We start from the raw sequence: 14813 nt of genomic DNA on the forward strand, positions 1-14813 counted from the left end.
TGCATAATATCATGGGTTAGCAACTGACCTTGTAGGAGACGGTACACAAAAACCTTGACAGTGGGGGGAATTTTTAGGCGCCAAATATATTTGAACTCCCATTTAATCATCCCTCCACTAATCAAAGCATTGTAAGCTGATTTGGCTGTGTAGCGGCCTGTTGCTTTCCACTTCCAAAGTATCTCATTCTTCTCTGTTGTGAACTCCATATTTAGAGATAGAGTTAGATCAAGAGCCGCTCAGTACTGGTGCCACATCTCTAAGTGAAATTGTTGGGTAATGCAGTTTGGTATCCAGAGATACCAAGGGTGTTTCTCCCCAAGATTCAAGCCAAAAAGACACAGAGATAACATCTCCCACTCGCCAATGAGTGTTCCTGTGAAAAACATGTTTTATTTTACTAATTCGCTCCAAAAAGACAAACCTTAAGATGTCCAAAGTTTAGGGCCATGCATGTAATGTCCCTTCCATCTGATTTTTTTAATCACCATGATCCAAAGCGCATGTGGCTCTGCGTAGGCCCTCCACCACCATCTTAGTACTTAAGCCACATTTCTAATCTCCAAGTCAGCTACCCCCATACCACCCCAAACTTTAGGCAAGGAAACCATCGGCAAAATTGCTAGTGAGACCCCCTTCCTTGATCTCTCATTTTACCCCGAAGGAAAGATCATCTAATTCGGTTCATTGTCACAATCACTCATTTCGGGAGCATAAAACACGCCATGTAATATATTGGGATTGTTGATAAAACTGAGTTTACCAATTGAAGCCAGCCGCCCCTTGAATTAGCTTCCTTTGCCACCCCTCTAACCTCCTCCCCATTCTTTCCAACAAGGGAATTAAATGTTGACGATTATGTCGCACCACCGTCAAAGGCATGCCGAGGTAACTCATCAGGAAACTTGTGGTCTTGTAACCCATGATGTCACTGATAATGGCTAACTCCTCTTGCGCAATGTTTAAATGCACCAAGGTACTTTTGTTGTAATTTATTTGAAGGCCCGAAATTGCACTAAAGAGCTGCAAAATGATCTTTAGTGTAATTATTGTCGTTCTATGCGCATTGACTATGATTTCCGTATCATTAGCATATTTAAAAGCCATTACCGAGTCCTCCAGCTTGCTTGAAATTGGCTCTTTCACCCCCTCGTTTACCACACCTATGAGCCGTTGTAATACATCCACAACTAAGTTGAAGAGCATTGGGGATAATGGATCCCGTTGTCTCAACCCCTTACGATGTTCGAAATATTCAGAAGCCTCCCCATTTATGACTACCCTTGAAGATGCCGTGTGCAACATTTCCATAATCCACTTAATGGTCCGGCTAGGGAATTCAAGAGTCTCTAAAACCCGTTGAAGAAAGGACCAACTCACCGAGTCGAAGGCTTTTGCAAAGTCTAGCTTCGCGAATATGTCCGAACCCACAGTGGATTTTATGTGGTGCTATATCCCCCTTGTAGCATTGAAATTTCAGCAATTTGCCGGCCTCCAATGAAGGCCGTTCGATGAGAAGAGATAAGGTCGGGTAGAACCAGTCTCATCCGATTTGCCACCACTTTAGAAATTAGCTTAGGGATCACATTAATTATGCTAATGGGTCTAGAGTCATTCACCATCTCAGAGGCTTCTTTTTTCGGAATCCAAGGTATTGTGAAAGACCCACTGTACAATCGCACATGCCTCCATATTTTGCAGCCAAAATAGCTCAAATCTGTGGCCTAGGTTTCTCTCTCTCTCTCTCTCTATCTCTTTCAAAATATTCAAATTGTCCGTGAAATTTCTCATATTTGGGGATCCATTTAAAATTTCCACATTTTGTTCCAAGTTGGGTATGTTTTGTCTTGGCATCTTGTTCTGTAAGCAAAAGTTTTATGCCCTCAAACTGTTCAAATTAAAAAAAGAAAAAAAAAATGTTCAAATGAAAAAAAAAACAGAGAAAAAATAAATCAACATCAAGGGCACAACATCTTTCGTTCAGTTGTAAAAAATGGGGCTGACTTCATCATGCACATCTTGCTACAATGACATCAATTTTTTAGTCTAGATCAGGTTCACTTGGGATTTGAATAGGACATGAAAAAGAATCATTCGAAGACCATTTTAGTTCAGGTATCCATTGTATGTAGCCAGGGGCGGCGGAGCTAGACTTTCAAGTTATGAGGGTCAAACAAAAATGAGGATCAATCATATAAAATTTTCATGCTACGTATGGAGGTCAATTTTACAGTACCAACAACAGGTTACTCTGAATTATGTAGAAAGTCATGTATAATTACAAAAAAATTGAAAATGAATGGGGTCAATTGACCCCCATTAACTTTAACTTGTATTCGCCTATGTATGTAACGGCTTGCTAGCTGTATATGTACAATTGTACATGGTACAACCTTGACGAGGGTTTATCATGCATATTTTTTTGCAGGAAGTTGATTGGTGCGAGATACTTTAATAAGGGATATGAGGCATCTGTGGGGCCACTAAACATATCATTTCAGACACCTCGCGACAATGATGGCATGGGACTCATACTCTTTCAACAGCTGGTGGAACATTTGTGGCCAATGCGAGTTTCTTTGGCTATGGCAATGGCACGGCTAAAGGGGGCTCGCCCCATGCTCGTGTTGCAGCTTACAAGGTTTGTTAATTTTATTTCATTGTTCACATCATACTTGGACAAAGATAAAAAAAAAAAAAAAAAAAAAAATGGAAAAATGCATATCTTCCTAATGCTTCTATCTGTTCTTACCAATATAGGTATGCTGGCCTGGATGTGTTGATGCTGATATCCTTGCAGCTTTTGAGGCAGCAATCTCTGATGGTGTTCATGTCATCTCTGTGTCGCTGGGTGGGAGACCAAGGGATTATTTCAATGACGGGATTGCCATTGGGTCATTTCATGCAGTCAAGAACGGCATTAATATTGTCTGCTCGGCTGGTAACTCAGGCCCTACAGCTGGAACGGTTTTGAATTTTGCACCATGGATATTCACAGTGGCAGCTAGCACAATGGATCGGGAGTTCCCTGCCTATCTGTATTTTGCTAACACAACCCAGAAGGTAAATGGAAATGTGTATGTTTATTCAGATTTTAATTCCATTATGGATATGCTAGTTAAGATACCATAAAAAAGATCTGTCCTTGTGCATTATTACTTGCAATCAATTAAGTCATTGTGATGATAAATTATTTGATTTCAATTTGGTTTCATAATAGCTTATAATAAATTTAACATTTGTTACTCTTAACCTGGATGCCTTTTTAAAAATTCAGGGTCTGAGTCTCTCATCAACAAATTTAGCACACAGAAAATACCCAATTATCATGTCAACAGATGCTCGTGCGGCCAATTCAACAGAATTTGAGGCGTAAGACTTTTTATTGTTACAGTAATAAATTTTATTAATATAAAGTACTACATAAAAATTCCAACAAAGCTACTGACAAGCAATACCACCATTCTCCAAAATCAGGAAACATGAATACAAAAGGTTTATACAAAATCAAACAAATAGAAACAAAAATGAGACTACCAATCATGACATCAGAAGTTGAGATACACATATATATTACGTGGCAAAATTTTATAAACAGTTATTAACTTGACATATAACTTGAGCATGCAGCTGTTCTCAGTATAGTCTTGATTAACATTATATATTAACATTATGCTATGTATGAATATTATATGGCAGTCAGGTATGCTTCAATGGTTCGTTAGATTCTGCTAAGGTTAACGGTTCAATAGTGATTTGTACAAGAGGATATATTCCTTCGATTAATAAAGGAGAAGTTGTTTTGGAAGCTGGTGGAGTGGGTATGGTCCTGATTAATACTAACATCTCCGGCAATGATATCATTCCTAATGAACACGTTCTTCCGGCCGTTGCAATTACCTACTCTGACAGTCAAACTTTGTCATCTTACCTCAAATCAAACAGGTTTGTACATATCATATGAGTTGAATGTTGTTAGATTTTACTTGGTACTTTTGAGGTATAGCACAAAGCATATAACCTCAAATCAATACATACTATATATGCATAGTGATCAGATGTCATCTTGTGTTAATTTTTCTTTACTGAACTAGATTTTTTTTTTTTTTTTTTTTTTTACGGATGGATAAAATAACCATAAAGCTAACATCAGGCTCACTAAATTACAGTGAGGTACTTGGTTATGTAACAAAACCAGAAACTGTACTCAACACAATGCCGGCACCGTATATGGCTTCATTTTCGTCTCAAGGGCCAAATTCAATTACCCCTGGAATCTTGAAGCCTGATATAACGGCCCCAGGTGTCACTGTTCTAGCAGCATACACTGAGGCAACTTCACCAACTAATCGGGACTTTGATAAACGCCGTGTAAAATTCAACTTTGTGTCTGGTACGTCCATGTCATGCCCCCACATATCAGGGATTGTTGGTCTTCTCCACACTCTCTACCCTCATTGGTCCCCAGCAGCCATCCGATCAGCTATTATGACCACTGGTAATACAAAAATTCTGCTATTTTTTTGTTGGACGCAATATGCATTGAGTTATTAGTCTGGTGGATTTTGCATGAAAATTCCTTTTCTCACCAAATGGATCATGCCATGCAATGTAGGCATCTATCATTTTTACGATAGTTCTGAAATAAAATTCCTTTGAAATAATAATTTTATTTGAGGTCCTGAGCTATGCTCGAAGCACCAAACAATCATCCTCGTCAGAAATAATAGATATGTACTTTTGTTATCTTCATTTATATTCAAGTGTTTATTTTATAAATTTTATATGGTGGTTTAACTTTCTGCAAAAAACCCTATTTCCTGTTCTTTTTTCCCCATTGCTGAAATTGTTATGCTAAGCGAAAAATTACATTGATAACTTTTTCCCTTTAGGTGCTTCAATTTATATTACTTACAAAGGGTTATTTTTCTTTAAAAACAAAATATTGCAGCATCAATCAAAGATAATCAGGGAAAGAATATCTTAAACTCATCGTTTATAACTGCCACACCATTCAGCTACGGGTCGGGTCATGTGAACCCAAATGCAGCAGCAGATCCAGGATTGATTTACGACCTCAACTCGACTGACTATTTGAACTTTTTTTGCTCTCTTGGCTACAACTCAACCCAACTATCATTATTCGAGCCGGGCTATCAATGCCCTTCAAATAGTCAAGATATTAAGGACTTCAACTACCCCTCATTTACAATTTATAACCTCACAGGCTCAGTAACAGTAGCCCGCACAGTTAAAAACGTCGGTCCCGCAGGTACATACACTGTAACAGTTGAGGAACCGAGTGGTATTCAAGTCAAGGTGGAGCCTGATTGTTTAAAGTTAGGCGCCGGTGAAGAGATGAAATTTAAGGTAACTTTTCATGTGGATACCCCTAGCTCTGACTATGTATTCGGAAGCATTACTTGGTCAGATGGAATACGGCATGTAAGAAGTCCTGTGGCTGTACTTATTAAAGATTAAACTCAAATCTGAGACAGATTTTAAGGCTATATGAAATGTGAAGTTGAAGGGGAAAATGGAGCTCATTCTGGACAAATAAATTATGTATTTTATGGCTTTTCGAGTTTAGATTCAGATGGTTCAAGTTTCAAGTCGTTTGGAGTTACCAACAATAAGTTATGACAGTTTTAGTACCAAAGGCTCAGAATTTACTGTGCTGCTATGTATCCTGTTTTGAGTTGTTTTGAATTCTGTTTTTGTTTTAATTACTGTATGAATTTTAAGAGTCATGTCTAAGACTATAAATAAATAATTGTATCTCAGTTGCAAAGTAAGAGAAGAAAAATTGTTTAAGAGTTTATAAAAAGATAATTGTGTTCTTGTTTTTCTCTTCCTCCAAAAGCTCTCTGTTTTTATCAGTACTGACCAGTTCCTAGAGAAACCAAAATTAAATATTTAAGTCTTCTGGTCGATTTTTTTTTCGGACTATTCAAAAAGTTTCTTGAATGTTTCATTCATCTACCATTGATCATTGAAGGCATAATTACATCAATTGTTTGTGCCTAAAATAATTTATTTTTGTAAATTTGATTGGCACTGTGCATAATTGAAATAACAAAATAATTAACACTATCAATTTAAGGAGGTCTATGTAAATCCAGCTACACCCTTGTAATTAAGATATATAACAAGGTGAGATGAGGCACACGCTCATATCCATCTTGTTCTCCTTCCAGTCAGATTATGATCTCTTTGATTCCATTCTATCTATGAGACTATGAATTTTCTCTCTAAAGCTTCACTTGGAAATTTAAAGGAAATACTAAAATATTAAATGAATAGAACAGTGAAATTATTACAAATGTTGTAATAATTTCACAACCCGTACATTCATGCAACTGCTTTTACAAAGGGAGAGAAAATAGAGAGAGAGAGAGAGAGAGACAATGACAATCAAGGAATTGAATATTTTGTGAGAGCGTGAATCTGTGAAAGTATTTCATTTAGTAAAATCTTTCAAACTTAGCAATTGTACTGCATCAGTGAAAGTGAAATTGAAAGTGCCAACATAGATTTTAAAATTATTATCGCCTTAGTTCAAACACTACACCGAAGGCCCAATCCATTTCTCCTTTCACGGGCCTTCGCTACCGCAAGAAAATATTTTTTGTTATACATATATTATTGGAGGGATCCAATTACATATTTTTTTGGTCACACCGAATTATAATTTATATTTTCAAAGTTCAAACAGTTGATTCAAACTGTTCAAAATAATGGATATGTTAAAATGTGATTGCATATCAAATTTTTTTTTTTTTTTTTGAAAATTTTGTACTATTTATTAAGATAGGGTTGGATCGACTATTTGAACTTTGAAAACTTTAAAAATCAAAAGTGTAATTCGGTGTCACAAAAAAAAGTGTAATTGGCTTCCTCCTCTACATATAATATGGTCAGAATATTTTTTGTCTACTAGATATGTCATGTAATTTTTTTTTCCTTTTTTTGCTGGGGGAATACATTGATGTTTGTTATTAAGTATTATTTTGCATTGGCGTGCATGTCTTATAATTCCAGAGTTACCAATTAATTGAGAGAATCCAATTTCGGGTGATGCTGAATCGAACGCGAAATTATTTGGATGACCGAACTTTGACCGAATTAAACCCAAATAATTTGTGAATCTTACGATTTTTTTCCGTTTACGAATTTTTCGCAATTTTTTTCCAGAACATTTTTTTTTTTTTGCTCTCTTGTAGGACTGAGATCTCTGGTTCGGAAATTCCGAATCATTCCTAAATTATTCATGAATCACGAATTTTTGACCTCGCTGAACCGAATCCAAATAATTCATTTGTTATTATGCTTGCATGTACCGCTTGGGTACATTGGATTCATGAGAATAATATTAATTTATTTCAAAATAATGTTGTTATTTTCATTTTAGAAAGCAATTTGAATGTATATTTTTTAATCTATAAAATAATTTTGGGGTAGTGTTATTCTACTGATTCAACATTTTATGTATGTGTTTGAGTTTTGACAATAGATGTAGTTAAGGGCAGATTTAAATGAAAATAATGGATCAATTGATTCCCTATTTGTTTAAGAAAATTGATGATTTTTTTAATGTAAATTGAAATGTTTTTTATATATATAATATATAATATAAAATCGTAATACCATTAAATAATCTTAAAATTCTCAACTGAAGTGATTTAGGATGAAGTACAATTAAAGCACCTTATGCGGTTTAAAGTGAACCCACAAAATCTCTTAACTTTTGACATTGTTACACTCACTATTCTATTGCACTGTTAATATCTTATATGAGAATATGAATATATGATTGTCTTTTATTCAACACTTCATCATTTTACTAATTTTATTACTAACAAACACAATGTTTTAAAGTGATTTACTATCAAACACATTCTTTTCTCTCTCCCTTTTTATTTAAATACTTCCAAATTTTGATTGACATATGTACCCCTACATACTATTACCCAACCATTGGAGATATCCATTGATTTGTCAAATGCAGATCATACGTCATCTCCTCAACTCCTTTAATAAACTCAAGTAGATTAATTTGTTATAAGTGCAGTTAATTGTAAACCTTAGTTAAATATCTCATTTAGATTTCTTCATGGGGACTTCAAGTACTTCTCATTGGTTACACTTTTCTTTTTTATTAATTCGTTAACAATGAGAAGAATGAGAGTCAATTTTACAGTACCGCGACAATATTTTACTCTAAATTATATAAAAACTCGTACCTAAAAAAAATTTAAGAAAAAAATAGAGGTCAATTGACCCCATTCTCTCTCTTTGACTCCACCCTTTAATCTCGTAGATTAATTTGTTAATCATATTTTAAATTAGTACACAAAGAAATCTAAATGGATGTCTCCAGTGGTTGTGTAACTATATGCTAGGGCATATTTATCAATTTTACTTTTAAAATAATTGAATAAAAGATTAAACAAATAAAAAGGATAAATAAAAGATGTTAAAGTTTTATGAGGATATTGAATGTTACAATGTTTTCGTGGAAAGTTGACAACACACTATATTTTGTTTCAAAAAAAAAATATTAATGTATTATATTAAGAAAAGAAAAACAATTTTGAATTTATACAATAAAAACAAACCGAACCGAATTAGTTTGGATCAAACGGTTCGGTTTTTTCGGTATAATGGTTCGGTTCGGTTTGTTTTTTAGAACTGAATTATAACTTAAGTTTGGTTCGGTTTGAAAATTTTCAAAACCGAAATAACTGAACCGATATATTATGAATTTGATCTAGACCATTCCGGTTTATTTCTTAATCAATTGCTTTAAATACTTTGATTTATTTATTAATATTCCGGTTTATTTCTCAATAACCCCTTTGTAGGCTGAGAAAATAAACGATTGAGAAAAGAAGTGGCGAATCAAATAACTGAGGCTGTAGATGAGGCCACAAGAACATTCACCCAAATGATGCTGACTGGTTTTCAGGAACTCGTGCAAATCCTAGGAGAGTATGACAGCAGCCGTGTGCAAGTGGTACAACATGAAGCTCAGAAAGCAGGGCAACAACAACAACAACAAAAACTAGACATAGAAAGATAGCTTAGGGGTGAGTAAATTGTTCATAACTCGTAAGCCGCTCATAACTCGCTCACTAAATGTTCACTTGAACTCGCTCATTTATCCGCTCACTTAAACTCGCTCATTAACAACTCGCTCATTTAAAATTTGCCACATCTAATCCCGCCGCCACATTCAATCCCAAATATTCATAGTTTATACATTTATTTATTTTTTTAAACAGACGCCTCAAAACAGTGTGCTGTTGTTAGTTTATGTTTTTGGATTTATGTTGGATTTTTATTAGTGCTGCTTTAGTTTTTGTTGATTGTTGTTTGTTGATGCTATTGTTAGTTTATGTTGTTATTATTTTTATTTTTGTAATACCGTTGATTTTTTTGTTATTATTCTATTTAATTGAATTATGACAATTTATTAAATTTTAGTACTCATAACTCGTGAGCCGCTCATAACTCGCTCATTTCCGACTCGCTCATTTATTCGCTCGCTTGAACTCGCTCATTTATTAAATAAGCGAGCACGAGCATACCCTAACTCGCTCATGCTCGCTCATTACTCACCCCTACTGGTAGCTGCAACAGTATCAGGAGGCACAAGATACTAATAGAGGTAGCAGCTCTAGTGAAGCAGAGCTTTCTTTGGGCGAAAGACTGAGAGGTAGACAAAATGTTCAAATCTTCATCTCTGTGAGAAAAAGTAGTATTTTCTAAATATTATTGATGTAATATTTGTAAATGTTTCTATGCTTTGGATTTAATCGTAGGTCACACATTGTTTCTGATGTGATATTGTGTCACACATTGTTTCTGATGTGATATTGTATCAGTATATGTACTTTTTGCTGGGTGTGCATTAATTCCATTTGGATTTAGTATTTAATCATCTTTTCTTTATTGTTTGGTATTTTTAGAATTTAGCAAGTAGTTCGTACTAATTTTTATCTGATTTTTATTTAAATCTTTTTATTATAAATGGGTAGATTAGTGCCTGTTATTTGTCACCTGATCAAGCTTTAAAAAAAATGCAATTGAACTTGTCATTAAACCGTTTAACTATTTTATTGACACCTATTGTTAGTCTTTAATGATACATCAAATGGCATTTAAATAGCATTTCTACTGATTTAACCCATTCATATAAAATCAAGTTGTACATGTAATCGGCAAATTATCCTATCAACAAACTAATTATATATGCTCCTGTATTAGGTTTGGATATGAGGCCACATTTAAGTCCGATGTTCAACGAATCTACTATGCTTTACACATTTAAATAGGTTTTCCCTGAGCCTTCACTTTTCACTTTTATAGAGTAGAACTAGAGTGTTTTAAGCTCACCAAATTTTTTTTTGGGGTTAATTTCAAAGTCCGAGATTTCAAACGATGAATTCACTCGTGGAATCACGTTTGACTCTTGAGATTGCCAGAGAATGAGGTGAGCACATATTGAAATTGATAGAGAAAGAATGCTTCTTATGATGACAAATAACTAACTAATTAATTTGATAGAAAACTAAATGTCTTAAGATAAATTTTTGGTCAAGTCATCTAGAATTTGATTGATACACATGCAATTTAAAAAAAAAAATGAAGAATACATCCATATATAATTTGTAATTTTCAATTCAAAAGGTACTTTCTAAAAGAGAAAAGGTTCATGTCCACCATGTTTTGTCCACTGTCTGTCCACAACACTAATCTAACGAACTACCAACTGTATCCAACTTTCCTTTTATAAAAGTTTCTCAATTAGCGCTTTCTGTTTTTGAAAATAATTACTAATGTCTCTTTCCGCTCTCTCTCTCTCTTCACAGAAACAAAACTTCTTTCTCTCTTTCCGATCTCTCTTTCTCTCTTCACAGAAACAAAAGTTATAGCGGTGAGAAATCTATGATTGTCGATGAGATGCTTCCCTCTTCTTTGGCGGTTCTCCTCTCCTCAACCCCTTCCCTCCGACAACCTCTCCTTTGGCTGTCTCCTATTCGACGGGTTCTTGATCGTGCGGATCTGAACGGCCTCCTCTCCTACAGTTCATTTTTCAACAGCAACACCACTACTCGCCGCTCGCCGGCGCCACTACTCGTCGGCGCTTTCTTCTCTCCGACGGACTTCTCCGGCATCTCTCTTAGATTCTAATGGAGAGAGACGATCTAAGAGAGGCGATGATAAGCTGAAATTGTATCTATTGAAACCTAGGGTTAGTTATGTAAATTAAGCCAAGTTTTGATTAAATTAGGTTTAATTAGGTAAAAATGTCCGAAAGTTCAAGTTACTGCCCTAGTTATGTTTATTTTACAGGTAATCAAATGTTTGGAGCTTAACGGAGCAAAACGGGTGATTTGTAGCAAGTCAGCACGAAGATTGGAGCAACTGTTAATGTTATTGCGACCCGAAATGAAGCCCATTGCGGCCCACAACAAAACAAGTCAGAGCCCCTTCATTCCTGCACATTCATTGCGGCCCGTAACCATACCTATTGCGGCCCGTAATGACTTCTACAGTTTTTGCGCGACAAGTTGTCAACTGCCTCCATTTATTGCGGCCCGCAATGGGTATCTTACGACCCGCAATAAGGCGGTTCCAGAGCCCGAATTTGCTATTTTTAGGGATTTATTTCTGGGCTTCGGTGGGCCATATAAAAGGAGACCTGTAGAATAGATTAAGGAGGGTTTTTAGAGAGAGAATTCTAGTTTTTTTACAAGTAGAAAGGCAGGAGAGAAGAAGGAAGAAGGGAACATCATTTTCATCGATCGATTTTATTATTTTCTTTCCTTTGGAACTCCTTTACTTGTTTATTCCATTTGTGCTTTATCCATGAACGGCTAAAAGTCTTTCTAAGGTTAATTAGGGCTGTACTTGAAACTTTTGTTATGATTTAGTTGGTTTTATCTCATATCTTCTTCTTCTTTGTTATGACCAATTCTTTATTTTATTTGAGTGTGAACACTTAATCGAAATCGCATGAAATCTTAGGATTTGGTATTTGCAATTGAGAAATTGAGTATTAAGTCTAGACCATAAAGAATTGGGTATTTGATAGGCTAAGTACCGAGAGGTGACGCTTGTCTCATACGGGCTTCACCTAATAGTATAGAAAATTGTGCCAAGTACCGAGAGGTGAAAGATAGCTTTCTAGATCAATTGGGACAGTAAAGAACTTAATGACTTTAGATTAGCGTAGCTAAGTACCGAGAGGTGACGTTTATTCTAATTTAAAGATGGTATTAATATAGAGATATCACTTTGTACCTACAACATCCAACTGTGCCTTCATAAATATAAGAACAAATTTAACAAACCAATTAATCATAACACTAGTGGATAGGAACCCTAAAAAACCCTAATTTCTCATACTTGTTAAAAATCAGATTTCGCTTTCAGATTTTAGTTTAATTCAGTTTAATCGCAATCAAACCAACCTTTTGAACAAACAAAAACCTTTTTATTTTCTTTTACTAAATTAAATTGTTAGGTTAAATTTGATATTCCAACTTGTCCCTGTGGAGACGATCCCTAAGTACTACTCGATAAGGTTGTATACTTGCAACCGGATTGAGCGCAATTTATGATTTATTACTTGTATTGCAAACAACACATCAGGCGATCTAGAGGAGAGATCTGGTGGAGAGAGATGAGAGCGAGGCGATCTTGAGATGAAAGATAAGAGCGAGGTGATCTGGAACATAATCGGGTTATTTTACAGTATTCACTTTGTAGTTTTATAATATGCAACTTGTGGTTTTACAGTATTCAAAACAACTTGTTTATTTACTAATCTATTTAAGTTTTGTTCCTTCTATTGATTTGAATTGATAATCATGATTTCCTTGCTTCTATTGAAGTTTCATTTGAATTGATGTAGTCTCAGGCGTGTATACATTATATGAACATTGATTTGAATTTTAATTGTATCATTTACTGTTCAATAACGGATCTCGCATTTTCTGATGGTCTGATTTGAAATGCATAGTTCATTTTCTTTATGTCGTTGTTTTGAATTGTCTGATGTACGAAATTACATGATTCTATATTTTGTTTTACAGTATTCGATTTCACCTTCGAAAGAAGAACACGACCGGATTTTGTCGTCTCTGAAGTAGTCAATTAACATATACCACTTCAGATCTGGTGAAATATGTAGAGTATTTTTACAGGATATAGTTCACCTTTTTACATGATATATGTACTATTTTATAGTATCTATTATTATTGATGTTTATAGGTTTACAGTATATAGTTTACAATTTTACATGATATAGTTAACTGTTTTACATGATACATATAGTGTTTTATAAGATATAGTTCACAGTTTTACAGTACCTACATGTAATAAATTCAATTTGTTTCATTGTTTATTTTATTTTTTATGTAGAATGATATCTCAAAAGAACGTGTGATTATTGTGATGAGGTTTCTTACTCATCCCAACAATAAATACATGAGGTTTTTAATGTAGAAATTATTTTTCCATAGTTTTTTGATGCTATTCTGAATGTTGAATGGTATAATTAGGTTTGCTATTTTGTGGTGAATATTATGGTTTGTGTTGAACAGATATTGTGTGTGATGAATATTATGTTTTTGTTGAACATATGATGGATGTATGTATAGTTTTAGAAATTTTATAGTATACATGAAATTGATTTATAATTTAGATTTAGAAATTTTATAGTATTGATTCTTTGTAGGTTGTATGTTTTCTTTTTGTAGTTTAAGCTGAAATTTTGTATTTTTTTACATTTTATTTTATCCTTTTCATATGCTTATTTTATATTATTGAAATTTTATAGTTTTTACGTTTCGTTTTCATATTTTAAATTAATAATTTTACAGTATTGAAAATTTATATTTTTTAAATTGTATTTAATCATTTTCATCTGCTAATTTTACATTGTTGTAAATTTATAGTTTTTACTTTTTATTTTCACATTTACAATTTTATAGTATTGAAAATTGACATTTTTTAAATTTTATTTAATATCCTAATTTTATAATTTTGTAATTTTATAGTTTTTACCTTTTGATTTCACAGTTTAACTTGATATTTTTACAGTATTGAAAATTGATATTTTTCAACATTTTATTTTATCGTTTTCATTTGTGAATTTTGTATGTCTGTAATTTTATAATTTGTACATTTTATTTTTAGAGTTAAATTGGTCAATTTTACAGTATTCAATATTTTTTGGATTTATTTGTGTGTTTATTAAATTGAGAAAAAAGAATAAAAAAAATTAATCGAAAAATTTAATTTTTCCTTTTTATCACTTTTTTGTCAAAATAACTGCTAATAACTAACACTAACTGCTAATAACTTCCTATAACTGCAATATTCAAAAGTACAGTTTGAAAGTACATTTTTTTTGTCATGTTGTGCAAGTTGCAATATGTTTCTAACTATTATGGGACCACTTCAAATAGTTGCTAGATATTTGTGATTAACTGATATATTTTATGTGATATATTGTATAATTATAAGCATGTAGAAGTAGTTTTACAGTATTCATGCAAGTTAATTCTGTGGACAAATGGTGGACAAAAGTCTGTGGATAATTAGACGCTTCCTTTCTAAAATATCAAATTTATAGATATACATAAAAGTTGATGTATACTAGAATTAAACTTGGGTAAAAAAAATTGGGAGGAGAATTTGGTGCTCTTTTTCAATTCTCCTAATTAGAATTAATTAATAGTTTAGTTTTGTAAGTATTAATGATCATTAAAATAACAGCTAGATACAACTTTCTGTTGGG

The 14813-nt window shown here is 33.6% G+C and overlaps 1 protein-coding gene across 1 annotated transcript; it reads left to right on the forward strand.

Moving 5' to 3' along the window:
- The first annotated feature begins 1599 nt into the window (after positions 1–1599).
- On the forward strand, positions 1600–5481 carry LOC144557155 (subtilisin-like protease SBT5.4). The gene is made up of 7 exons (XM_078305684.1): positions 1600–1651; positions 2547–2641; positions 2761–3063; positions 3278–3372; positions 3700–3945; positions 4170–4498; positions 4952–5481. The coding sequence occupies exons 1-7, from the start codon at positions 1600–1602 to the stop codon at positions 5479–5481; spliced, it is 1650 nt and encodes a 549-aa protein (XP_078161810.1).
- The last annotated feature ends 9332 nt before the right edge of the window (positions 5482–14813 follow it).

The sequence above is a fragment of the Carex rostrata genome, chromosome 7 (assembly GCF_964058835.1).
Source record: "Carex rostrata chromosome 7, lpCarRost1.2, whole genome shotgun sequence".
Taxonomy (NCBI): domain Eukaryota; kingdom Viridiplantae; phylum Streptophyta; class Magnoliopsida; order Poales; family Cyperaceae; genus Carex; species Carex rostrata.